The 26,697-nt window shown below is 39.8% G+C and overlaps 1 protein-coding gene across 3 annotated transcripts in view; it reads left to right on the plus strand.

Annotated features, from left to right (window-relative positions):
• Positions 1-26,697, plus strand: part of sgcd (sarcoglycan, delta (dystrophin-associated glycoprotein)) — a 547,116-nt gene that overhangs the window by 290,615 nt on the left and 229,804 nt on the right. The window contains exon 1 of one of the 3 annotated variants that reach the window (XM_061962680.2): positions 10,188-10,875. The exons of the other annotated variants lie outside the window; for them this stretch is intronic. Within the exon in view, the coding sequence (XP_061818664.1) occupies positions 10,873-10,875 (3 nt within the window). The 5' untranslated portion in view covers positions 10,188-10,872. Of the gene's footprint in view, positions 1-10,187; positions 10,876-26,697 lie in introns of those variants that run through there. 3 annotated transcript variants of the gene reach the window in all.

Raw genomic sequence — 26,697 nt, forward strand, 5'->3', positions numbered from 1 at the left:
CGACACCAAAACTTCAAATGTTCCATTGATCGATCTTCCTGACAATGCTAAAATATAAACTATTGTTAACCTGCACATCAATGCAGTTTCTATGCCGCTGGACAAAGCTCAAACAAAATCTTGTTGTTCATGTATGACTTAAGTGTTATAATGACAATGACAATAAAGGAATTGATTGATTGATTGATTGACAATATAGAACATTACAAACAGCGCCCAAAAATCAGTCAAAATGCTTTAGTACAACTTTGGTAAGCTATGAAGCCATGCCGTTTGATGGGTTGTCGGAGCATTACGGCTACCGTAGTCAGACGTACTGTGCTTCAAGATACAAGTATTATTATGGTGTGTATAAGGACGGCAAAATGGCACCTATTAGCAGACAGTATCTGGTGTTGTCTCGCAATTGTATGCAAAACCAACTTGTCTTATTTTCTGGTACCTGTTGATGTGTATTTGGGATCTGCATATGTCCTGAAAATTTGCGCACGTCCGCCTTTGTAGTCTGTGACCCCTTAGTCTATAAGCTTCTTTTTTTCCTCTATCTTCTTCTAAATATACGCAGACTTTCTATATTTGCCGGTCGCCACGACACGGTGGATCAATACAGCCAAAATCTGGAAATAGAGGAGCTCCCATTGACTTTTATTTACTTTTATTTACAAAGTAGAATGCATTAAAAAAAATTTAATACACCCGTCATGTCTTTCATAATAATTATGAACGATATACTTATATTAGTGCTGTGTTACCCCACAGATGGGCGCATGGGCTTTTATTTAGTCTATTTTTTGGACTATAAGGCGCACTTAAAATCGTTTTATTTTCTCAGAAATCAACAGTGCGCCTTATAACCCTGTCCACCTGATGTACGGAATATTTCTGGTTGTGCTTACCGACCTCAAAGCTATTTTATTTGGTACATGGTGTAGTGATGAGTGTGCCCAGTAGATGGCAGTCACACATAAGAGATACAGAGAGAGGTGGACCGGTTGGCGTCCTGGTGCAGCCACAACAACCTGCCCAGAAAACAGTGGAGATGATCATGGACTTCAGGAAAGTCACAGCCCCACCATCCCCCCCTCACCCTGATTGACTCTCCCACCCCCGTCTCCATTGTGGACTCCTTCCGTTTCTTGGGCACCACCATCACCCAAGACCTCAAGTGGGAGTCAACCATCAGCTCCCTCATCAAGAAGGCCCAGCGGAGGATGTACTTCCTGCGGCAGCTGAGGAAACTTAAGGTGCCATCATTGAGTCCATCCTGACCTCCTCCATCACCGTGTGGTTCCCCGGCGCCACAGTCCAGGATAAGCATCGACTGCAGCGCATGGTACGTGCTGCTGAGAAGGTGATTGGCTGCAAGCTCCCAACCCTCCAGGACTTGTTTTCCTCCAGGACCAGGAGGCGTGTGGGTCGGATCACAGCTGACTCTTCTCACCCTGGACACACACTACAGGTAAAAGCCAGTAAATTAGAATATTTTGAAAAACTTGATGTATTTCAGTAATTGCATTCAAAAGGTGTAACTTGTACATTATATTTATTCATTGCACACAGACTGATGCATTCAAATGTTTATTTCATTTAATTTTGATGATTTGAAGTGGCAACAAATGAAAATCCAAAATTCCGTGTGTCACAAAATTAGAATATTACTTAAGGCTAATACAAAAAAGGGATTTTTAGAAATGTTGGCCAACTGAAAAGTATGAAAATGAAAAATATGAGCATGTGCAATACTCAATACTTGGTTGGAGCTCCTTTTGCTTCAATTACTGCGTTAATGCGGCGTGGCATGGAGTCGATGAGTTTCTGGCACTGCTCAGGTGTTATGAGAGCCCAGGTTGCTCTGATAGTGGCCTTCAACTCTTCTGCGTTTTTGGGTCTGGCATTCTGCATCTTCCTTTTCACAATACCCCACAGATTTTCTATGGGGCTAAGGTCAGGGGAGTTGGCGGGCCAATTTAGAACAGAAATACCATGGTCCGTAAACCAGGCACGGGTAGATTTTGCGCTGTGTGCAGGCGCCAAGTCCTGTTGGAACTTGAAATCTCCATCTCCATAGAGCAGGTCAGCAGCAGGAAGCATGAAGTGCTCTAAAACTTGCTGGTAGACGGCTGCGTTGACCCTGGATCTCAGGAAACAGAGTGGACCGACACCAGCAGATGACATGGCACCTCAAACCATCACCCAACCATGCAAATTTTGCATTTCCTTTGGAAATCGAGGTCCCAGAGTCTGGAGGAAGACAGGAGAGGCACAGGATCCACGTTGCCTGAAGTCTAGTGTAAAGTTTCCACCATCAGTGATGGTTTGGGGTGCCATGTCATCTGCTGGTGTCGGTCCACTCTGTTTCCTGAGATCCAGGGTCAACGCAGCCGTCTACCAGCAAGTTTTAGAGCACTTCATGCTTCCTGCTGCTGACCTGCTCTATGGAGATGGAGATTTCAAGTTCCAACAGGACTTGGCGCCTGCACACAGCGCAAAATCTACCCGTGCCTGGTTTACGGACCATGGTATTTCTGTTCTAAATTGGCCCGCCAACTCCCCTGACCTTAGCCCCATAGAAAATCTGTGGGGTATTGTGAAAAGGAAGATGCAGAATGCCAGACCCAAAAACGCAGAAGAGTTGAAGGCCACTATCAGAGCAACCTGGGCTCTCATAACACCTGAGCAGTGCCAGAAACTCATCGACTCCATGCCACGCCGCATTAACGCAGTAATTGAGGCAAAAGGAGCTCCAACCAAGTATTGAGTATTGTACATGCTCATATTTTTCATTTTCATACTTTTCAGTTGGCCAACATTTCTAAAAATCCCTTTTTTGTATTAGCCTTAAGTAATATTCTAATTTTGTGACACACGGAATTTTGGATTTCATTTGTTGCCACTTCAAATCATCAAAATTAAATGAAATAAACATTTGAATGCATCAGTCTGTGTGCAATGAATAAATATAATGTACAAGTTACACCTTTTGAATGCAATTACTGAAATAAATCAAGTTTTTCAAAATATTCTAATTTACTGGCTTTTACCTGTATTCTCCCCTCAGGCAGGAGACTACGGTCCATCCAAACCCACACCTCCACAGTTTTTTCCCCTCGGCCATCAGGCACATGAACAATAACAAGATCTGATAGCTCAGTTACTGCTCTTTTTATTACCAAATCTGTGTGATATGTGTTTTGAAAAATTCCTACTTTGTGAACCCGTTCTCAAACAATGGCAATAAAACGATTCTGATTCTGACTCTGAAAACATCTCTAACAGAAATGCAACAAGAATTCATGATTTTGCAGCCGAAAGAGTGACTTTCCAGCCTTGGCGGAGGTCTGCAGAGCTATACCTTTCAATTTTCAACGTTGCCTTTGTATTGGATGTAATTGCATCCTATGAGTGTGTGATGAATACATCAGCACACAGAGCTCGACATGCAGTCTTGGGAACAACTAGCACTTTCTGCCCACCTAAGAATCAGAGGTCCAAGACCCGCCTGGGCTGCTTGACAATGATTGCTATTCTTTTTTTTTTTTTCTCTCATGGCTGCCCTGCGGGTGGCACAAAGCCTGCCTTTTCATTCTGCCTTCTGTAGGAGTTAAATGGAAATGTGGTCAGCGCTGCCCTTTAAATGGAAAACCTGCCATATTTTCTTGCTTATTAGCGTTGATGACGGACCATTGATGCGGCATCCGAAGCCAAACGGGTGCCATTAGACGGCTGTTTTGAACCCCCAAAGTGTCGTTTAACACCACAGTAGCTAAACCACTGCAGCCCCGTGACACATTGCAGCATATACTTCGTTTAAGTAACACCAATAACCATCCACAATCGACTCGTTTGTCCCGACGAGGACTTGGAGTCTGCTGGCCGGACCATCAAAGCGAGCTTCCTTCAACCTGCAGCATCCCGGCCCGGCGGAGCGAATGTGATCAGTGCCGAGTGTGGAGAAGAAGAGAGGCTTTGTCCTCCCTCACTGTCAGGCAACAGAAAGTATTTGCATTCTCTAAATTGTGTTCTCATTCAAATGCAAATGAGGAAACGAGATGATACGTTTGTATGTGTACTTTCTGTAAAGCCACTCTGCTTTAGTATTAGTTCTTGTTGGGTGCCCTCTTGTTGCACTCACTTCCTTTGGCACCCTTTAAAGGGGCTTCTCTGTCCTATACTGTATGTATTTTAATATTAGTGTTGTCAAGCAATTATGTTTTCAAATAAGATTAACTACACTTTGGAATTTGGATATATTGCAATTAAAGTACCGTATTTTCCGAGCTATGAAGTGCACTGGTATTTAAGCAGCACCCACCAATTTTTTTTAATATATATATATATATATATATATTTTTTTTACATATAAGCCGGAACAAAATATTTTGTAAATGTATATTAACCGACTTTAATTGTTTCAAAACAGTGTCTGTAACCGGTAACCTTTTAAAAGGGGAACTGCACTTTTTTGGGGAATTTTGCCTATCGTTCACAATCATTATGAGAGACATGAGGACACATGTATTTTTTATTTTATTTTTTGCATTCTTAGTAATAATTAAAATGCAATCAAAAAGTCCGCTTACAAAGGAGCCTATAAAGCCCTTAAGAAAATACATCCAAACACCTTTCTTAGGGTTTTGTATACATAACGTAAGTATATATGTAATGTGGTCAACCAAATAATACTTGCAAATGACACTTTGGACTCTCAAAAGTGTAAGTAATCAAGGTAGACAGCATATCAGCTTCATTTTTAAATTTTAAATAAGAAATAGGATTATATTAGGAAAAAAAAAACGGAAACAAATGACCGTATTTTCCGGACTATAAGGCGCACTTAAAATCCTTTTTCTTCTCAAAACTCGCCTTATAACCTGGTTCGCCTAATGTAAGGAATAAGTTCGGTTGAGCTTACCCACCTCGAAGCTATTTTATTTGGTACATGGTGTAATTACAAATGTGACCAGTAGATGGCAGTCAAACATAAGAGATAACGGGCACATTTATAATAACATTTAATATTTAAGTATTTTGACAATTTTAAGCATAATTTAAAAATGCATCACAATGCTTTTTTGTTACTCACTGCAGCCTTCATGAGAGCCAACAAACATTCTAAAACATCACTTACTGTACAATGTCTGCCGTCATTAGGATGCCAACTGCTAGGATGTTCATATATTCCCATTTAGATGAAGAATGACTCATAAACCTCACGAAGAATCAAGGTGGGGGTCGGGGGCAACACACGTTTTTTCGTGTCGTCCTTGCCAGTTTCAAGCCCTAAATGTCCTGTCAAAGTGTACCAACTTGTCGGAATATGTCCTCAGACTTATTCTGTCCAGGTGAGAGGCATGATTTTTGATATCCAATAAACTTCCAGGGAGCGAGGAAGCTGCAGACCACTCGAGGATGTAAACATAGGGACACACGGAAGTGATCACGGCGCCGCTATAAATAGTTTGTCTGCGTTTGCGCTTATAATAACAATATCACTAATACTTGGTTAATATTCAAGTCACCAAATGTAAATGGAGTATTTTTGGCGCTTTTTGAATGGTTATTTATTGGATTTTATGGGAGAAACAGAGGATCTCCCATTGACTTTTATTTACTTTTATTTACAAGGTAGAATTCATTAAAAAAAAAAAAATACATCCGTCGTCATGTCTTTCATAATGATTGTGAACGATATATTTATATTAGTGCTGTCAAACGATGGATTTTTTTTTAACATCGTTAGCCCACAGATGGGCACATGGACTTTTATTTACAAAATTTTTTTGGTCTATAAGGCGCACTTGAAATCGTTTAATTTTCTCAAAAATAAACACTGCACCTTATAACCCGGTGCGCCTAATGTATGGAATAATTGTGGTTGTGCTAACCGACCTCTAAGCTATTTTACTTGGTACATGGTGTAATAAATGTGACCAGTAGATGGCAGTCACACATAAGAGATATGTGCAGACTGCAAGATATGGCGCCAGTAAACGACACCAAAACTTTAAATGTTCCATTGAGAATATAGAACATTACACACGGCGCCCAAAAATCAGTCAAAATGTTTTAGTACGACTTTGGTAAGCTATGAAGCAGCACCGCTTGATGGATTGTTGGAGCATTATGGCTACCGCAGTCAGACGTACTGTGCTTCAACATACGAGTATTATTATGGTGTGTATAGGGACCGCAAAATGTCACCTATTAGCAGATATTATCTGGTGTTGTTTCACAATATTATGCAAAACCAACTTTTCTTTTTGTCTGATACCTGTTGATCTGTATTTGAGATCTGCATAAGTCCTGAAAATTTGCGCGCCTTCGCCTTTGTAGTCCCATAGTCGATTTCTCTATCTTCTTGTTATGTGACTGTTGCCATTTCTAATATAAAGTAGCATAAAGTTCTAACTTATATCTTTTAGTAGACTTGCTATGGAAGCGCTAAAACATACCGGTGTAGTGAGTTTACATTATTCACCCAAGGAACTTTGGGTACTAGAGAATTCCAGTCGGACGTTTTTTCACGGGACACATTTCCGGTGTTGTTGTTGCACTAGTGAGCCACGGATGAGGAGATGCTGCTCCGTTATTGATTTTTAAGTAAAGTCTGAATGTCATTAAAACAGTTAGCTCCATCTTTTGACAAGTCTTCCACCCCCGTCCTTGCATGCTACAACAAAGATGACGGGGAGAAGACGCTGCCGAAGGTGAGCCACGTAAATAAAGGTCAGAAAGCGGCTTGAAGATGATCTGTAAAACATAATCTATGCAACATTTTGACCAAAGAACCACCATTACATGTTATGTAGACCACCAGCAAAAAAAATTAAAATATGACCCCTTTAATGTATGAAAATAAACCTGAATAGACCCGTTCATCGGCCTTATAATCGGGTGCGCCCTATGGTCCGAATAGGATTAAAAAGTGTTTGAAAATAACACTTTTACTTAAAGAGGCCTACGATGATTTCAATTTACACTTAAAAAAACTTCCTTGTGGTTGAGATGAGGGGTTCTCAAACTTTTTTCCACCAAGTACCACCTCACAAAACACTTGGCTCTCCAAGTAGGCAAGGCAAGGCAATTTTATTTAAGGAGAACAATTTGTACTCAAGGCAATTTAAAATGCTTTATAGAAAATCAAAAGAAGGAAAAATGATTATCATTCAAACAATCATAATTAATTCAAATCAATCAGATGCTGTAGATAAAATTAAAATTAAATTAAAATTAAAGTGTATTCGGGCTGGATTTGAACATTGCCAACGTTGAGGCTCGTCTCACATCTTCAGGAAGACTATTCCAGATGTTAGGAGCGTAAAACTAAGACGCAGTTTCACCATGTTTGGTCCTGACTCTGGGCACCAGCAGGGGACCACTCCCTGATGTTCTCAGAGCTCGAGATGGTTCATATGTCTCTAACATGTCAGATAAGACTTGTACACAAGGAGAGCTGTTTTAAAGTTTGTTCTCTGAGTAGCAGGAAGCCAGTGCAGTAACCTAAGCACTGGACTAATATGGTCGTACTTCCTGGTTCTAGTCAGGACTCGAGCAGCAGCATTCTGGATGTACTGCAGCTGCTTTACAGGATGTTTAGAGAGCCCAGTGAGAATGCTATTACAGTTGTCTATCCTGCTGGAGACAAAGGCATGGATCAGTCTTTTTAAGTCCGATTTAGACATTATTCCTCTGAGTTTGGCAATGTTTTAGGTGGTAAAAAGCTCCTGATGTTATTGACTTAATGTGGATGTTAAAACTCAAGTCTCCATCTATTATTACCCCCAGATATCTAACTTGATTATTAGGATTCAGTGAGAGAGTCTCAAGGTGACTAATAAGAGTTTCTCTTTGCTTCTGTTGGCCAAAGACAATGATCTCAGTTTTGTCTGAGTTGAGCTGAAGAAAATAGTTTTGCATCCACACACTGATCTGTTCCGTGCAGCGGCAAAGTGAATCCACAGTAGCATAGTAGACTTAAGTGGTCATTAAAAAAAATGTATATATATTTTTGGCCACTGTAACAGTACACACATTTTGAACAGTAACACTGTATTTTAATATAGGAAAATAAAATACTGTACTTTAATCAAGTGATTATTTGGCGTACCACGAAATGGACCCCGCGTACCACGCGCTGTACCACAGTTTGAGAATCGGCAATATGTTTTGGTTATGCTTTGATGTAAGTGTTGCTGCACAGATACTTTTATAACCTGTTTTTTGAGTCTGTCTGCAGGATGTTCGCTTCTCTAGGCCAGTTTTTCAACCTTTTTTTGAGCCAAGGCACATTTTTTGCACTGGAAAAATCCGGAGGCACACCACCAGCAGAAATCATTAAAAAACGAAACTCAGTTGACAGTCAAAAGTTGTTGTCGCAATTGTTAGATATGACTTAAAACCATAACCAAGCATGCATCAATATAGCTCTTGTCTCAAAGTAGGTGTACTGTCACCACCTGTCACATCCCGCCGTGACTTATTTTAAGTTTTTTGCTGTTTTCCTGTGTGTAGTGTTTTAGTTCTTGTCTTGCGCTCCTATTTTGGTGTCTTTTTCTCTTTTTTTGGTATTTTCCTGTAGCAGTTTCATGTCTTCCTTTGAGCGATATGTACCACATCTACTTTGTTTTAGCAATCAATAATATTTATTTTGTTTTTATCCTTCTTTGTGGGGACATTGTTGATTGTCATGTCATGTACGGATGTACATTGTGGACGCCGTCTTTGCTCCACAGTAAGTCTTTGCTGTCGTCCAGCATTCTGTTTTTGTTTACTTTGTAGCCAGTTCAGTTTTAATTTCATTCTGCATAGCCTTCCCTAAGCTTCAATGCCTTTTCTTTGGGGCACTCACTTTTTTTGCCCCCCTCTTCCACAAGGGAGAGGGGGGCAGAAAAGAAAAGAAACGGCAGATCAACTGGTCTAAAAAGGGGGTCTATTTAAAGGCTAGAGTATACAAATGAGTTTTAAGATGGGACTTAAATGCTTCTACACTGTTTTAATAAATATCGTCAAGTCGTCACCGCTGTTTTTTTTTCCCCAGACACCATTGGTGATCATATAGATTCACCCGGTCACCACATCAGGTACATCTGCGCATCCTTTGATCGATTCAGAAAGTGCATTAAAAAGCTGCTTTTTATGTCATTGCATGTTGCACGTCGGCGTGAAAATAATACTTTATCTTTCCTTCTCTTTGTGTCCTTTTAAAGGGAGTCTATCTTTTTGTGCTATAGTTCAGGGTTTTTCAACCACTGTACCCCAAATCGGTGAAATTAGATAATCCCCCACGGCACACCAGACTGTATCTCACGGCACACTAGATAATCTCCCACGGCACACCAGACTGTATCTCACGGCACACTAGTGTCGTGAGATACAGTCTGGTGTGATGTGGGAGATTATCTAATTTCACCAAATTGGGGTAAAAAATATTTTTTGCAAACCAGTAATTATAGTCTGTAAATGATGTGTTGTTGTTGAGTGTCAGTGCTGTCTAGAGCTCGGCAGAGTAACCGTGTAATACTCTTTCACATCAGTAGGTGGCAACAGGTAGCTAATTGCTTTGTAGATGTCGGAAACAGCAGGCAGCGTGCAGGTAAAAAGGTGTCTAATGCGTAAACCAAAAATAAACAAAAGGTGAGTGCCCCTAAGAAAAGGCATTGAAGCTTAGGGAAGGCTATGCAGAACGAAACTAAAACTGAACTGGCTACAAAGTAAACAAAAACAGAATGCTGGAAGACAGCAAAGACTTACTGTGGAGCAAAGATGCCGTCCACAATGTAACATCCGAACATGACATGACAATCGACAAAGTCCCCACGAATAAGGATAAAAACAAAGTAGATGCGGGAAATATCGCTCAAAGGAAGACCTGAAACTGCTCCAGGAAAATACCAAAAAAAGAGAAAAAGCCACCAAAACTGGAGCTCAAGACAAGAACTAAAACACTACACACAAGAAAACAGCAAAAAAAAACTCCAAATAAGTCACGGCGTGATGTGACAGGTGGTGACAGTACACCTACTTTGAGACAAGAGCTATATTGATGCATGCTTGGTTATGGTTTAAAGTCACATCCAACAATTGCCACAACGACTTTTTACTGTCAACTGAGTTTCGTTGTTTAATGATTTCTGCTGGTGGTGTGCCTCCGGATTTTGTCAACACAAAAAATGTGCCTTGGCTCAAAAAAGGTTGAAAATCACTGCTATAGTTGAATAATGTTGAAACTAGAGGGGGGTTACCCACATATGCGGTCCTCTCCAAGGTTTCTCATAGTCATTCACATCGACGTCCCACTGGGGTGAGTTTTTCCTTGCCCTTATGTGGGCTCTGTACCGAGGATGTCGTTGTGGCTTGTGCAGCCCTTTGAGACACTTGTGATTCAGGGCTATTTAAATAAACATTGATTTATTGATTGAGAGGAAGAACACACGCATACATTGGAAAAGCACATGCCTCGGGTCGCCGTGACAACCGAACACAGTCAGCCAAGTCCTGCCTCTTTTTAAAAAAAAAAAACTCCAAACCACATGTGTGTAATGCGCCTCCAAATGTGGCTGGGAGGCAGGGCTAGCAGCAAAAAAAAAAAAAAAAGGAACAGCGAGACAGTCGGGTCACGGGCGTCCACAAAGCGTCCAGGAAACAGTCCTCACTCAGGGCCAGAAAAGGCGGGGGGGGGGTTTGTTATTGGAAAAGCTGACAAGAGAGCAGCCAGCAAAGACGAGGAGAAGCGAAGGCAGGACGCCGCTGCAGACTTTTAAAGCCCCCAGTCCTATTTTTATCACACGTCCACTTGGGACGCTCGCAAGGGAGGACTAATATTAAGAGGAGTTAACAGGAAAGAGGCAAACAAAAAAAAAACAGGAGGAAGTCATGGTAAGTTTCTTTCGCTCGCTTTGGAGTGTGCATGAAGTGTGGTGGGCGGGGGAAGAGTGCAGGACGCTTCTTATTCCCCCAAAAGGACGTCTCGGTTAACTCTTTCCCGGCACCACGCGTTTTAGGATGTGATTAGAAAGAACATTTTTGCAAGTTTTTCGTCATTTCTTCTAGAAGTCAATCTTAGCTTCGTCGTACAACATAGTACACTGTACAGTACGTCCTGCAGTGTCTACGGGGGGATTCTTAACGACTTAAGACCGTCTAAGTCAGGGGTCACCAACGCGGTGCCCGCGGGCACCAGGTCGCCCGTAAGGACCAGATGAGTCGCCCGCTGGCCTGTTCTAAAAATAGCTCAAATAGCAGCACTTACCAGTGAGCTGCCTCTATTTTTTAAATGTTATTTATTTACTAGCAAGCTTGTCTCGCTTTGCTCGACATTTTTAATTCTAAGAGAGACAAAACTCAAAAAGAATTTGAAAATCCAAGAAAATATTTTAAAGACCTGGTCTTGTTTAAATAAATTCTTTTTTTTTTTTTTACTTTGCTTCTTATAACTTTCAGAAAGACAATTTTAGAGAAAAAATACAACCTTAAAAATTAGTTTAGGATTTTTAAACACATATACCTTTTTACATTTTAAATTCCTTCCTCTTCTTTCCTGACAATTTAAATCAATGTTCAAGTATTTTTTTATTTATTTTTTTATTGTAAAGAATAATAAATACATTTTAATTTAATTCTTCATTTTAGCTTCTGGGGCTTCACGGTGGCAGAGGGGTTAGTGCATCTGCCTCACAATACGAAGGTCCTGAGTAGTCTTGGGTTCAATCCCGGGCTCGGGATCTTTCTGTGTGGAGTTTGCATGTTCTCCCCGTGACTGCGTGGGTTCCCTCCGGGTACTCCGGCTTCCTCCCACCTCCAAAGACATGCACCTGGGGATAAGTTGATTGGCAACACTAAATTGACCCTAGTGTGTGAATGTGAGTGTGAATGTTGTCTGTCTATCTGTGTTGGCCCTGCGATGAGGTGGCGACTTGTCCAGGGTGTACCCCGCCTTCCGCCCGATTGTAGCTGAGATAGGCTCCAGCGCCCCCCGCGACCCCAAAAGGGAATAAGCGGTAGAAAATGGATGGATGGATGGATTTTAGCTTCTGTTTTTTCGAGGAAGAATATATGTGAAATATTTCTTCAAACTTATTATGATTAAAATTCAAAAAAAATTATTCTGGCAAATCTAGAAAATCTGTAGAATTAATTTTAAATCTTATTTCAAAGTCATTTGAATTTCTTTTAAAATTTTTGTTCTGGAAAATCTAGAAGAAATAATTATTTGTCTTTGTTAGAAATATAGCTTGGTCCAATTTGTTATAAATTCTAACAACTTTGACTGACTTTTGTATTTTACATGAGTTATTATTTGCACAAACAGGGTGCAAAGTAATTCATGATTTGTTAAAAAATGTTAGTGGCTAGCTAGTTAAAATGGGATATTGTGATTTCACAAGACTGTCTTAGAAGTGATCATTTGAAAATGTTCAATTTGAAAAATGTGCATTTAGAGAAAATATAAAAATAAAGTGTTGCATATTGATATTTATCTGTTTCTATATATATTTATTGTGAGAAATCATTAAGATGATCAGTGTTTCCACAAAGATAAATATCATTAATTATTAATAATAACAGAGTTAAAGGTAAATTGAGCAAATTGGCTATTTATGGCAATTTATTTAAGTGTGTATCAAACTGGTAGCCCTTCGCATTAATCAGTACCCAAGAAGTAGCTCTTGGTTTCAAAAAAGTTGGTGACCCCTGGTCTAAGTTTTTCCTAATTTTAAAATGGTAAATGGGTTATACTTGTATAGCGCTTTTCTACCTTCAACGTACTCAAAGCGCGTTGACACTATTTCCACATTCACCCATTCACACACACAAATCTCTTTCGTTCATCGTAATGTCAGTTTGATTGGTGAAGGCGAGGGGCAGTTTTTGCCGCCAGGCTCCGCCCACCACGAATAGGTATGAACTAGGGTTGTACGGCATACCGGTATTAGTATAGTACTGCGATACTAATGAATCATATTCAATATTATACCACGTCTGAAAAGTACCCGTCCGTGTAAACAAACGCCATTGGTGGATCTACACCTAACATCCGCAGTCATGATACCAAGTACAAGAGTGTATCTAGTCGATACTACTATGATTACGTCGACATTTTTTGGCATCACAACGTCTTCTTTAATTTTTTTTAAATGTATATATTGTTTATAAACTCAGGAAATATGTCCCTGAACACATGAGGACTTTGAATATGACCAATGTATGATCCTGTAACTACTTGGTATCGGATTGATACCCAAATTTGTGATATCATCCAAAACGAATGTAAAGTATGAAACAACAGAAGAATAAGTGATTATTATATTGTGACAGAAGTGTAGATAGAACATGTTAAAAGAGAAAGTAAGAAAATATTAACAGTAAATGAACAAGTAGTTTAATAATTCATTTTCTACCACTTGTCCTTAATAATGTTGACAAAATAATAGAATGAGAAATGACACAATGTGTTACTGCATATGTCAGCAGCTAAATTAGGAGCCTTTGTTTGTTTACTTACTAACAAAAGACAAGTTGTCATGTATGTTCACTATTTTATTTAAGGACAAACTTGCAATAAGAAACATATATTTAATGTATTGCAAGATTTTTTTTGTTAAAATAAAGCTAAAAATGCAATTTTCTGTGGTCCCCTTTATTTAGAAAAGTATCGAAATAATTTTGGTACCGGTACCGGGACAACACTAGTATGAACAAATACTGACCCATCCAGCACTTCAGGGTGTCAACGTCATCTTTTCTACCAATTAGGATCAAGATCTGAATTTGTGGAGCCGAGTTATTAATGTTTCGTGTTTCTTGGCAAGCCTTAAGATCAAAGTTTGACGCCATCCCACGGTCACACCCTATGGTGTAGGCGAAATTTGTTCGCAAGTTATCATGGTCGATACGTCTCGGATATGTCATTTTAAAGAGGAACATTATCACAATTTCAGAATTGTTAAAACCATTAAAAATCAGTTCCCAGTGGCTTATTATATTTTTCGAAGTTTTTTTCAAAATTTTACCCATCACCCAATATCCCTAAAAAAAGCTTCAAAGTGCCTGATTTTAACCACCCGTCCATTTTCCTGTGACGTCACATAGTGAAGCCAACACAAACAAACATGGCGGAAAGAACAGCAAGCTATAGCGACATTAGCTCGGATTCAGACTCGGATTTCAGCGGCTTAAGCGATTCAACAGATTACGAATGTATTGAAACGGATGGTTGTAGTGTGGAGGCAGGTAGCGAAAACGAAATTGAAGAAGAAACTGAAGCTATTGAGCCATATCGGTTTGAACCGTATGCAAGCGAAACCGACGAAAACGACACGACAGCCAGCGACACGGGAGAAAGCGAGGACGAATTCGGCGATCGCCTTCTAACCAACGATTGGTATGTGTTTGTTTGGCATTAAAGGAAACTAACAACTATGAACTAGGTTTACAGCATATGAAATACATTTGGAAACAACATGCACTTTGAGAGTGCAGACAGCCCAATTTTCATCAATTAATATATTCTGTAGACATACCCTCATGTCAGCAGGCCGGGGAAGCTAGGGTCGATATTCTTCTCTTGATCATCTTCGGGACGGTGTGAGCCAAGACATCCAGGGGGTTTAGCTCGCTCGTCTGCGGGAACAAACTGCCGCCATTGCTTGCCGTGCTACCGAGGTCCTTTGTCCCTGAATTGCTCACACACTCCGGCAGATTCAATGGGGGTCTGGCGGCATATTTCTTTGACTTTATCGTTGGAAATGCATCTGCTTTGAGTGTCGCAGGATATCCACACATTCTTGCCATCACTTTCGCATCTTTGGGCCACTGGTGCAACTTGAATCCGTCCCTGTTCGTGTTGTTACACCCTCCGACAACACACCGACGAGGCATGATGTCTCCAAGGTACGGAAAACAGTCGAAAAAACGGAAAATAACAGAGCTGATTTGACTCGGTGTTTGAGAAAATGGCGGATTGCTTCCCGATCTAATATTCGCTCCGCGAGCGAATATTAGAAAGGCGTTTAATTCGCCAAAATTCACCCATTTAGAGTTCGGAAATCGGTTAAAAAAATATATGGTCTTTTTTCTGCAACATCAAGGTATATATTGACGCTTACATAGGTCTGGTGATAATGTTCCCCTTTAAAAGCGAGTTATTTGGTCAAAGTCCCGAAGAGGACTTGTTTGGAGTACGACCCCAGATTTTGGCCGAGATGGTTGACTTCCTGTTTGTTTTCAAATTCGGTTACATGAGACTTGTCATGATAGACGTCTCCAGCTATTTTCGTGTCCATACGTGAAACTGGTGGGAGGGGCTAATTTGTACTAATATTTAAGGTGGCGATTTCAATTTAATTTTGAATTTATATTCATTTTAATTATAAAAAATCATTTTTCAGACACCCAAAATATGAATTTCATATGCACTTCCTATTGTACTGCAAACCAGCATGTTTCACTGAAGGAATTAGGAAACCTAACTAGAAAATGAAGTCCTTGGCTCAGGTTTGTGTACAGACAGAGGATTTAGGAGGGGAGAACGAGGGGGGTTTTGGTCGAGCGGCCGCACATTTGGTTTCAATTTCACTGTGCCCTCTTGGGGGAGCGAGTTGCTATAAATAAGTAGGAAGAACGCAGACAGAGTGAAGCTACTTACTGCCGCTTGGAGACTCCAGACGGCTCAGTGTTTGGGTCACCCACACAGTGGCCGAGCAAGGAAGCAAAAGCCAATGTTTACTTTTTAAAGTCTTTTCTGGACAAGTCTTGATGGGGTCAAAAGGGTTCTTGTACGAGCGAAAGTTTGTACAGTCGCCAGAAAATAAACACGGAGAGTTGTGGAAAGTGGCGATTTGAGTTTGGCAGCATTTCCCAAAAAACGGTTTAATAATGTCCGACCTTTGACGGCCAGAGTGCCACTTCAAGTGAAGCTCCTGCTCTATGCAGAATTCACTCGTTGGAACACAGCACAGGTGTTAGAATAGTGTTGCAAGTGAGTGTCGAGTTCCACACTCTCATGCCACAGTTGGCAGAATTTTGTCAGCAGCAACAAAATTAACGTTGTAATTAGGCTTGCAACGTTTATCGTATTTTCCGAACTATAAGGCGCACTTAAAATCTTTTTTTCTTCTCAAAACTCGACAGTGCGCCTGATAACCCGGTGCGCCTAATGATTCAAGATTCAAGATTGTTTATTGTCATATGCCATACTTGCCAACCCTCCCGGATTTTCCGGGAGACTCCCGAAATTCAGCACCTCTCCCGAAAACCTCCCGAGACAAATTTTCTCCCGAAAATCTCCCGAAATTCAGGCGGAGCTGGAGGCCACGCCCCCTCCAGTTCCATGCGGACCTGAGTGACGTGTTGACAGCCTGTTCACACGTCCGCTTTCCCACAATATAAACAGCTAATGATGGAGGGCGAGTTCTTGGTTTCTTATGTGGGTTTATTATTAGGCAGTTTAATTAACGTCCTCCCAGTGCGGTAACAACACACAACAACAGCAGTCAAGTTTTCGTCTACCGTAAAGCAGTTTGTCTGCCGTAAACAGCAATGTTGTGACACTTTTAAACAGGACAATACTGCCATCTACTGTACATGCATATGTGACCCACCCATAATGTGTCACATTTTTGTGTTGATTTATTCATTTTATTTTGTGGTTTGAATTCGTTTTTGGAGCTGTCATTACACATTTATCAGTATTCACATTGGTCAGTAGGGGGCAGTAGGGTGTTTCTTCCCAATTGAATGCTATCACCTGCAGACCGGAAGTGTCTTGTCATTCTGATGAGCGCGACCAGTCTGTGAACAATTGAAACGTCCTGTGTGCTTTTTCCTCCTGTGTAACAGGTTAGTTTTGGTGAATCAACTCACTGAATAATATCCATGTGATCTTTATAAGTTTAAGTACACATTCTGATGGTGGAGCCTAACTCTAAAGTGTTTGTGAGTTGTAGTTCGTATTTGTGAATGAATCCAGTGCACAGCTGCAGTAATCAATACAAAAAGGTGACGTGAGTGCGCAATGTTTATATAGGAACTTCTGATCCTAATTCAGACTCCCAAATTAGAGCTCCCGTTTTCTTATTGATTTTATAATGTATATTTGTATAATGTGTGTGTTCTGAAATAGTGACAGAGAATAGAACGAGGATGGACCATTCAACCCTTAACTCAACAATGAGTAGATAAGTGTTGTGTGTGTATATGTGTAAATAAATGAACACTGAAATTCAAGTATTTCTTTTATTTATTTATTTATATATATATATATATATATATATATATATATATATATACATATATATATATATATGTATATATATATATATATATATATATATAAGTATTTCTTATATATATATATCTTAACCATATATATCTTGTTTTTTTAAGTTTCATTGAAATTATTATACCAAATAAGAGAATCCGTTTGAATCGAGATCGCGTACGTTTGACACCATTTCCCTACACGCTTTTATCGAAGATGGCGGAAGATCAACAATCACTTGCTCGCATTTCAGACAGAATGAGCATATCTTTCCTTTACCATGCTGACAAGCTGTCGCAGTGATCGCTTAAATGAGGACTCATTTTCTTTACCCAAGGTTCATGTTCATGCTGACTCTGCAGTTGCACTTGTCAGAGTTACAACTTTAGGAAAAAATATCTATTATCAAGGGATTTAATACAATCTAATTTTTTGGTCGATAGAGCGGTTGTCTGTCATTTTTCAGAAATGCTCGGACCGCGATATTTTTGTCTTAACGAGAAGTCGACTTTGCCACTAAAACACGTGTTAATGAGTTGCCTGCTTTTACTTTTCATACAAAACTTTTTTTTTTTTTTTTAATTCAAATCAAGATCATTGAAAGGACCAATGTGGCTCTTCTGCAAAAATACCACAAATTGCTGCCTCAGGATTCAGCATTACTCTGCTCTCATTAACTCAATATTGGCGAGGATTCTTCTGCAGACCTCTGTGACAGGACCGAAGTCCACACTTGATTAAACTAATTGAGATTTGAGACCGAATTCATGCTGAAGATGAACATGAAAAAGGGAAAATTGTGGTTGGAACACATCCAGAGCTCTGAGGTATTCGGGTAGAATGTCGTCCTCTGAGCAGTTTTTTCCAGTGACGGCCATGTCCTCAGACTCTGCCGCCTCTACGGAGGGTGTGTCTGTAGGATTAAGGAAATCCTAAAAGTATTCCTTCCACCGCCCAACTATATCCCCAGTAGTGCTCAGCAGGTTTTCGCGCCCCACTATACACAGTGTGGACAGGGCACTGCTTCCCCCTCCTGAGGTGTCGGATGGTTTGCCAGAATCTCTTTGATGCCGACCAAAAATCCTGCTCCATGGTCCCCCCAAACTCATCCCACGCCCAAGTTGATGCTTCCGCCACCGCCGAACCAGGGGCTCCCTTGGCCTGTCGGTACCTGTCAGCTGTCTTGTGCGCTGGGACTCTGTCTTTAGCTTGACTGCCCCCTTTACCTGGTGTCCACCATCGGGTTCGGGGGTTGCCTCCATAACAGGCACAAACCACCTTGCCACCACAGCTCTGATTAACAGCAGCAGCAGTGGAGGTACGGAACACGGCCCATTTGGACTTAGTGTCCCCCACATCCCTCGCAATGCAGTTGAAGCTCTACCCGAGGCGCGAGTTGAAGATCCGGTGGACGGAAGCCTCTGCCAAACGTTCCCAGCTTACCCTCACTAAACGTTTGGGCTGGCTGGGTCTGTCCGGCATCCTCCCGTGCCACCTGATCCAACTCACCACCAGGTGGTGATCAGTTGACAGCTCAGCACCTCTCTTCACCCGATTGTCCAAGACTTGTGGTCGTATATATGTTGAAACGACTACAAAGTTGATCATCGACCTGCGACCTAGTGTGTCCCGGTGCCACGTTGCCACGTGCACTTATGTTTGAACTTGGTGTTTGTTATGGACAAACTGTGGCTAGCACAGAAGTCCAATATCAGAATGGCTAAATCAGTAATAAATGTCAATACTTCAGTAGTATTGACCACTAGATGAGACCAAACTGATCAGTGCTCACTCGTCAGTATCGTGGCCACTGATTGGCTCAGCCTCAAGCAGTATTACTAAATTGGATTACGAGTGTAAAGATGACTAAAGCTCTCATAATATTAAAAAAACAACCATTTAGAATGTAGTAAACATGTTTTTTGGCTTTATTTATACTTGATAGACCCTGTTCAGACCTGGGCAAAATACGGCCCATTAAGATTTTCAATCCCGCCCGCCGGACGTTCTACATAATTTTTTAGAACAATAACATCAAAACTGTCACCGACATTATGACGTGCAGTGCTGTTTTTAAAATGGTCGTAAGTCTTGAACTATAGAAAGTATTTAATCGATTGAAATCTGCGCTTTTGAGTGTTTTACGAGTTATTATGGTAATCTACGTCACAGCAGCTCAGACGAGGAACACTCCAGAGTGGGCGGGGTTTGTTTTCAGAGCAGCCACCCCGAAACGCATGTGTCAGGAACAGATGCGGAAGCAAATTTTTACAACAAATGACTGCATAAAAGTGATAATATATCATATTGTAGGTGTTTATTTTCCATTGCTTTCATATTTTACTGTTTGTTCCATTTTTGTTGTGTTTTGCTTGATTGTAAAAGATGTCTATCAAGGAGCTGGTCTGAGAAGTAAAAGAGGAGCGATGTTCATAAGTTGTTAATATTCAGTGTTTTATTGTTCATAGTTAATATTGTAAATCCCACTTTCTTTATTTTAATGTACATTTTGGGCGTCACATTCAGTAAAAAAATTGTTAAATTCCATTACGTTTTTTTGAGGCGGTCTGTTTTTAGAACTCTTATCGGACATTGTGACTTTTGGTATTAGTGTTCCTGGAACCAGGGACCCAGACACACATATTGTACAGCAGATTTGGACAGCTAAATGTGTACAGGTAAAAGCCAGTAAATTAGAATATTTTGAAAAACTTGATTTATTTCAGTAATTGCATTCAAAAGGTGTAACTTGTACATTATATTTATTCATTGCACACAGACTGATGCATTCAAATGTTTATTTCATTTAATTTTGATGATTTGAAGTGGCAACAAATGAAAATCCAAAATTCCGTGTGTCACAAAATTAGAATATTACTTAAGGCTAATACAAAAAAGGGATTTTTAGAAATGTTGGCCAACTGAAAAGTATGAAAATGAAAAATATGAGCATGTACAATACTCAATACTTGGTTGGAGCTCCTTTTGCCCCAATTACTGCGTTAATGCGGCGTGGCATGGAGTCGATGAGTTTCTGGCACTGCTCAGGTGTTATGAGAGCCCAGGTTGCTCTGATAGTGGCCTTCAACTCTTCTGCGTTTTTGGGTCTGGCATTCTGCATCTTCCTTTTCACAATACCCCACAGATTTTCTATGGGGCTAAGGTCAGGGGAGTTGGCGGGCCAATTTAGAACAGAAATACCATGGTCCGTAAACCAGGCACGGGTAGATTTTGCGCTGTGTGCAGGCGCCAAGTCCTGTTGGAACTTGAAATCTCCATCTCCATAGAGCAGGTCAGCAGCAGGAAGCATGAAGTGCTCTAAAACTTGCTGGTAGACGGCTGCGTTGACCCTGGATCTCAGGAAACAGAGTGGACCGACACCAGCTGGACTGCTGCTGAGTGGTCCAAAGTCATGTTTTCTGACGAAAGCAAATTTTGCATTTCCTTTGGAAATCGAGGTCCCAGAGTCTGGAGGAAGACAGGAGAGGCACAGGATCCACGTTGCCTGAAGTCTAGTGTAAAGTTTCCAACATCAGTGATGGTTTGGGGTGCCATGTCATCTGCTGGTGTCGGTCCACTCTGTTTCCTGAGATCCAGGGTCAACGCAGCCGTCTACCAGCAAGTTTTAGAGCACTTCATGCTTCCTGCTGCTGACCTGCTCTATGGAGATGGAGATTTCAAGTTCCAACAGGACTTGGCGCCTGCACACAGCGCAAAATCTACCCGTGCCTGGTTTACGGACCATGGTATTTCTGTTCTAAATTGGCCCGCCAACTCCCCTGACCTTAGCCCCATAGAAAATCTGTGGGGTATTGTGAAAAGGAAGATGCAGAATGCCAGACCCAAAAACGCAGAAGAGTTGAAGGCCACTATCAGAGCAACCTGGGCTCTCATAACACCTGAGCAGTGCCAGAAACTCATCGACTCCATGCCACGCCGCATTAACGCAGTAATTGAGGCAAAAGGAGCTCCAACCAAGTATTGAGTATTGTACATGCTCATATTTTTCATTTTCATACTTTTCAGTTGGCCAACATTTCTAAAAATCCCTTTTTTGTATTAGCCTTAAGTAATATTCTAATTTTGTGACACACGGAATTTTGGATTTTCATTTGTTGCCACTTCAAATCATCAAAATTAAATGAAATAAACATTTGAATGCATCAGTCTGTGTGCAATGAATAAATATAATGTACAAGTTACACCTTTTGAATGCAATTACTGAAATAAATCAAGTTTTTCAAAATATTCTAATTTACTGGCTTTTACCTGTATATATAATTTATACACACATACACATCGGCCCCCGAGACACATTTTTTCTCTCAATGTGGCCCCTGAATCAAAATATTTGCCCTAGTTCGTGGAAATGCATTAACCACAGTCAGACCCTGAACCAATTAACAGCAATAAACAATAGATTACTGTAATTGTATGGGTGTGTGGATTTTAAAGACGACCAAATTTCTTGGACTCTTACTATTATGTTGGATCCCCTATGGACTGGACTCTCACAATATTATGTCAGACCCACTCGACATCCATTGCATTCGGTCTCCCCTAGAGAGGGGGGGGGGGTTACCCACATATGCGGTCCTCTCCAAGGTTTCTCATAGTCATTCACATCGACGTCCCACTGGGGTGAGTTTTTCCTTGCCCTTATGTGGGCTCTGTACCGAGGATGTCGTTGTGGCTTGTGCAGCCCTTTGAGACACTTGTGATTTAGGGCTATATAAAGGGCTATATGAATAAACATTGATTGATTGATTGATTCAAATAACTAATAACTAATCTTTACTTTAAATAGCACAAAAAAAACTCCACCAACGTGATTTTTGTGGTTACATCAAGCAAATCGGGTCCAATATGCACAATGTAAAAAATGTTTTGTTAATTTTACAAAAAAAAACTGCCAGTCAGAATTTTTCTGTAAAATTTAAAATGTACAGCAATGCACTGTAACCATATATTTCATGATTTATTAAAAAAAAAAAAACTGGCAGCTCAGTCGGCAGAATTTTACAATAAAAATAACAGTATTTTTTTTTCTTCATATAAATCAATTTCAATGTTCAATTTACAGTAATTCGCTAGGGGAAAAAAAAATTGTTTACAGCAAAATTCTGACAACTAAGTTGGCAGGTTTATTTTTGCAGTGCATCATAGTCAATCCAATTCGTATATGAGAATAATATAAAATAAATGTGACTTCACCGTTACAAATGTCTCCTAGATTTTAATAATGTTCTAACACCAATATGTGTCCTTAGAGTAGGGGTCTCCTACCAGTAGCTCGCTAAAGGGTCAAAGATTATCCGCTTAAACTCTCAGTGTTTGTATAACTGTTCTTTTCAATCAATATGCTTTTATTTAAAGGCAAATGACCACGTATTTCCAGTATGACTGATCTAATAATATGGTCAGAGTGCAGAAGCGTTCCTCCGGTGACATAGAATCTACGAAAAATTGCTGCACATATATATATATATATTAAAAAAAAAAATATATATATATATATAAATGCATATATAAATGTGTATATATATATATATATATATATATAAATGTATATATATATAATACATGTATATATATTATATATATATAAATGTATATATATATGTATATATATGTATATATATTATATATATGTATATATATATCATATATATATATATAAATATATATATATATATATATATATGTATATATATTATATATATATATATATATATATATATATATATATATATATATATATATATATATATATATATATATATATATATATGTATGTGTGGGAAAAAAAATCACAAGACTATTTCATCTCTACAGGCCTGTTTCATGAGGGGGGGTACCCTCAATCATCAGGAGGTTTTAATGGGAGCATTCACATACCATGGTTTATATAGGGCACAGAGTGGGTGGGTACAGGCTGGCCTAGGGGCGTGGTGATTGGCTCATGTGTTACCTAGGAGGTGTTTCCGTCTATGGCGGCATGTTGTTACAATTTCGCTGCGTTTGTTGAGGGATGACAGGTCTGGACGGTAAATAATAAACAGTTTCTCTTTCAAGCATAGGTTGCATCTTTTATTACCACTATTGTAAGGTGTGCTGGATGCAAGAATTTGCCATGTTATTGAATATTCAACATTATTGTCTTTGAGGTCCCAAATGTGTTTGCTGAGTTCTGTGGTATTTCGCAGGTTTTTGTTCCTGAAAGAAGCCTTGTGATTGTTCCATCTGGTTTTGAATTCACCCTCGGTTAATCCTACATATGTGTCGGATGTGTTAATGTCCTTGCGTATTACCTTAGATTGGTAGACAACTGATGTTTGTAAGCACCCCCCGTTGAGGGGGCAATCAGGTTTCTTTCGACAGTTACATGCTTTGTTGGTTTTGGAGTCGCTCTGACTGGGGGTCGACGGCTCATTTGCAATTGTTTTGTTGTGGTTTGAGATGATTTGTTTTGTATATATATATATATATATATACATCTATATTTATATATATATATATATATATATATATATATATATCCCTTGCGCACTAATTGACTGAAAGAGCGCGCACTCGCTGCGTGCTCGCCCGACACTGCGGCGCAAGCGCAATGTCACGTTATCGATGGGAAAATTATTTTTTAGACAATATGATTTTTCTGAGTAGCTAGGAGACCCCAAGAGTAACAAGTGGTAGAAAATGGATTAGAAAGGACAGGTTTTTAAAAATAATAATTAAAAAAATATATATATATTTTTTTTAACTTGGGACTTCCCGCGCACCATAGTTTGGGGACCCCTGGTTTAGACTCAAGTCAATTCCTATCGGATTCAGGACTACCTTCTGATGTGGCCTGAATATGATTATGATTAGGAGCATTTAGATAAAATCCGATCTGTGTCACTTGAGGGCATAAAAACAGATTAGGTGTGCAGTGTAAACTGGGCCATACACTATTCATGTTTAAAAAAACTTTTACTGCAAATAAATATCGCCTTCTTGACTACTTAATGAAAAAAGTGGATTAAGTACACAATTACGCATGTTGGAGTCACAAACAAGCTCATTACAATTAAAGCTACCGACACACAAAACACTTCCAGTGTTCTTTTTGTGGGACTTCTGAGACTTATGGAGCATGTCCTTTTAAAAATCCTAAAAGATGGCAGTTAAGTCCTTCATCAGTCGGATGGAAGCTCCTCGGTGTGTTAACCTACCACCCAATCCCTACGTTCCTCTCGGCAGCTGTCACACCACACACCACAAATAGAGTCCACTCCCCAAATACCCTGCGCCCTTCCCGTTATTGACCCCGACTCAGTGTCTCCTTCATGGTGTTATTCTTACCGCTTCCCTGTTTCAACCCGCCAAAGCTCGTCATTCCGCACTCCGGTACTCTCTTTAACGGGCGACACATCATATTGCTGTTATTTTAGCTGGTCCTTATAAGGCAGGGGTGTCCAAACTTGTTCCACTGAGGGCCGCACACTGAAAAATCAAAGCAAGCGGGGGCCATTTTGATATTTTTTTATTTTAAAAACCAATACAATATATGTATAACAAATTTACATTTAGGCTTCCACTCAGGCTTGATGCCGGGGACCCCCAAAGGGTTTTGGTCAAAAAAATATTCAAAATGTGTCATTGTTCAATATTAATATTTTTATTATTATTCAAGGTTTAAACCTCTAGATCATGGGTGTCAAACTATGGCCCGCGCCGTGTAATTTCACTTGGCCCTTGAGGCGATATCAAATTAACACTAGAGCTGGCCCGCCGATTATATACAGCGGTGGTGCCGCGGTAACACCGCATTCACTGCTATTTCTCATACTTGCCAACCCTCCCGGGAGACTCCCAAATTTCAGTGCCCCCTCCCGAAAATCGTTACGTCCGCTTTTCATCCAGTCCAACGAGTGCTGGCCCAGTCCCGGAAGAGTTAGTACTGCAAAGGGTTCTGGGTATTTGTTCTGTTGTGTTTATGTTGTGTTACGGTGCGGATGTTTGTCATTCTTGTTTGGTGTGGATTCACAGTGTGGCGTATATTTGTAACAGTGTTAAAGTTGTTTATACGGCCACCCTCAGTGTAACCTGTATCGCTGTTGATCAAGTGTGCGTTGCATTCACGTGTGTGTGCGTACAGAAGCCGCACATATCTTGTGACTGGGCCGGCACGTTGTTAGAATGGATGAAAAGCGGACGTGACGACAGCTCGTAGAGGACGTTAAAGGCAGTGCTTTTAAGGCACGCCCCCAAGACTGTGGTCCGGGTGGACTACGAGATATAATGACTGATGAACACCTTCGTTCGATAATGAAGGTTGCCTCAGCTCAAAGCCTGAGCCCCGACATTAATGAACTAGCATCCAAGAAAAGATGGCAGGTATCTGGCTTGGGCACATCAGATTAGATCCGTGTGTTGCAAACTGAGCAGTTTAACGTCCTGAATGGTTGGTTTATTCATTGTTATTTTATTTTCAAGTGTATTAGCCTGTGGAAAAAGTTAATGTTGATATTTACCTCAGAAGGCTGCAAATAGAAAAGAGGCATTCAATTTGTATTTAAATTGTATTTGATATGCCATTGATATTTTTAAATTATTATTATTATTATTTGAAACTCGATTTCGCATGTCACTATAAAGTTATATAAGCCTTGCTTGTTCAATAGTTAATGCAAAACTTGTTTGGGTCCCTATTAAAAGGTTAATTTGTTCAACCTTGGCCCGCGGCTTTGTTCAGTTTTAAATTTTGGCCCAATCTGTATTTGAGTTTGACACCCCTGCTCTAGATCAACATTAGGTCTATCCGTCAATATAACCTTTTTAAAGATTTAAGTTGAATGCTTTTTTTGTCAAAGAAAACCCTGTTTTTTAATGGAAAAAAACACAAAATATGTCATATTTTCACCCAATAAAATTTGTGAGTGGAATATTTCAGATTATATAATAATTGGAGCCTTAAAAAGGTCAATCACTCATAACAACATTGATTTTAATTCATTATTATTTTTTGAGCAATAACATTTAAAAACAAATCACACTAAAATTATTGGGGATCTAAAAGGGTCCTACTCATTAAAGTGTTAAAAAATAAATTATATATATTTTTTACCGTTTACTTTTAACACAATAATCTCGAGATCAACTTCAGATCTATCCGTCAATTATAAAGTTGTATTGTTGTTTATGGTTTTTGTTTGTTCGTTTTAGGCCCTTCTTTAAAAAAAAACAAAAAAAAACGCTTAGTTTTTTATATGGCAAACACAAAATATGCAACATTTTCCCCAAAGAATATCTCAAAGTGGAATATTTAATGTGATGTAATTGGAGTCTTGAATAGGTCAATAATTCATAATGATGTTGATTTTGATTCATTATTATTTTTTACAGAAAGAAACAGCCTGCATGGCAGCTTTGCCTTATTAGAGTAAACATTGCAA

Source organism: Nerophis lumbriciformis, linkage group LG09 (genome assembly GCF_033978685.3).
Source record: "Nerophis lumbriciformis linkage group LG09, RoL_Nlum_v2.1, whole genome shotgun sequence".
Classification (NCBI taxonomy): Eukaryota; Metazoa; Chordata; class Actinopteri; order Syngnathiformes; family Syngnathidae; genus Nerophis; species Nerophis lumbriciformis.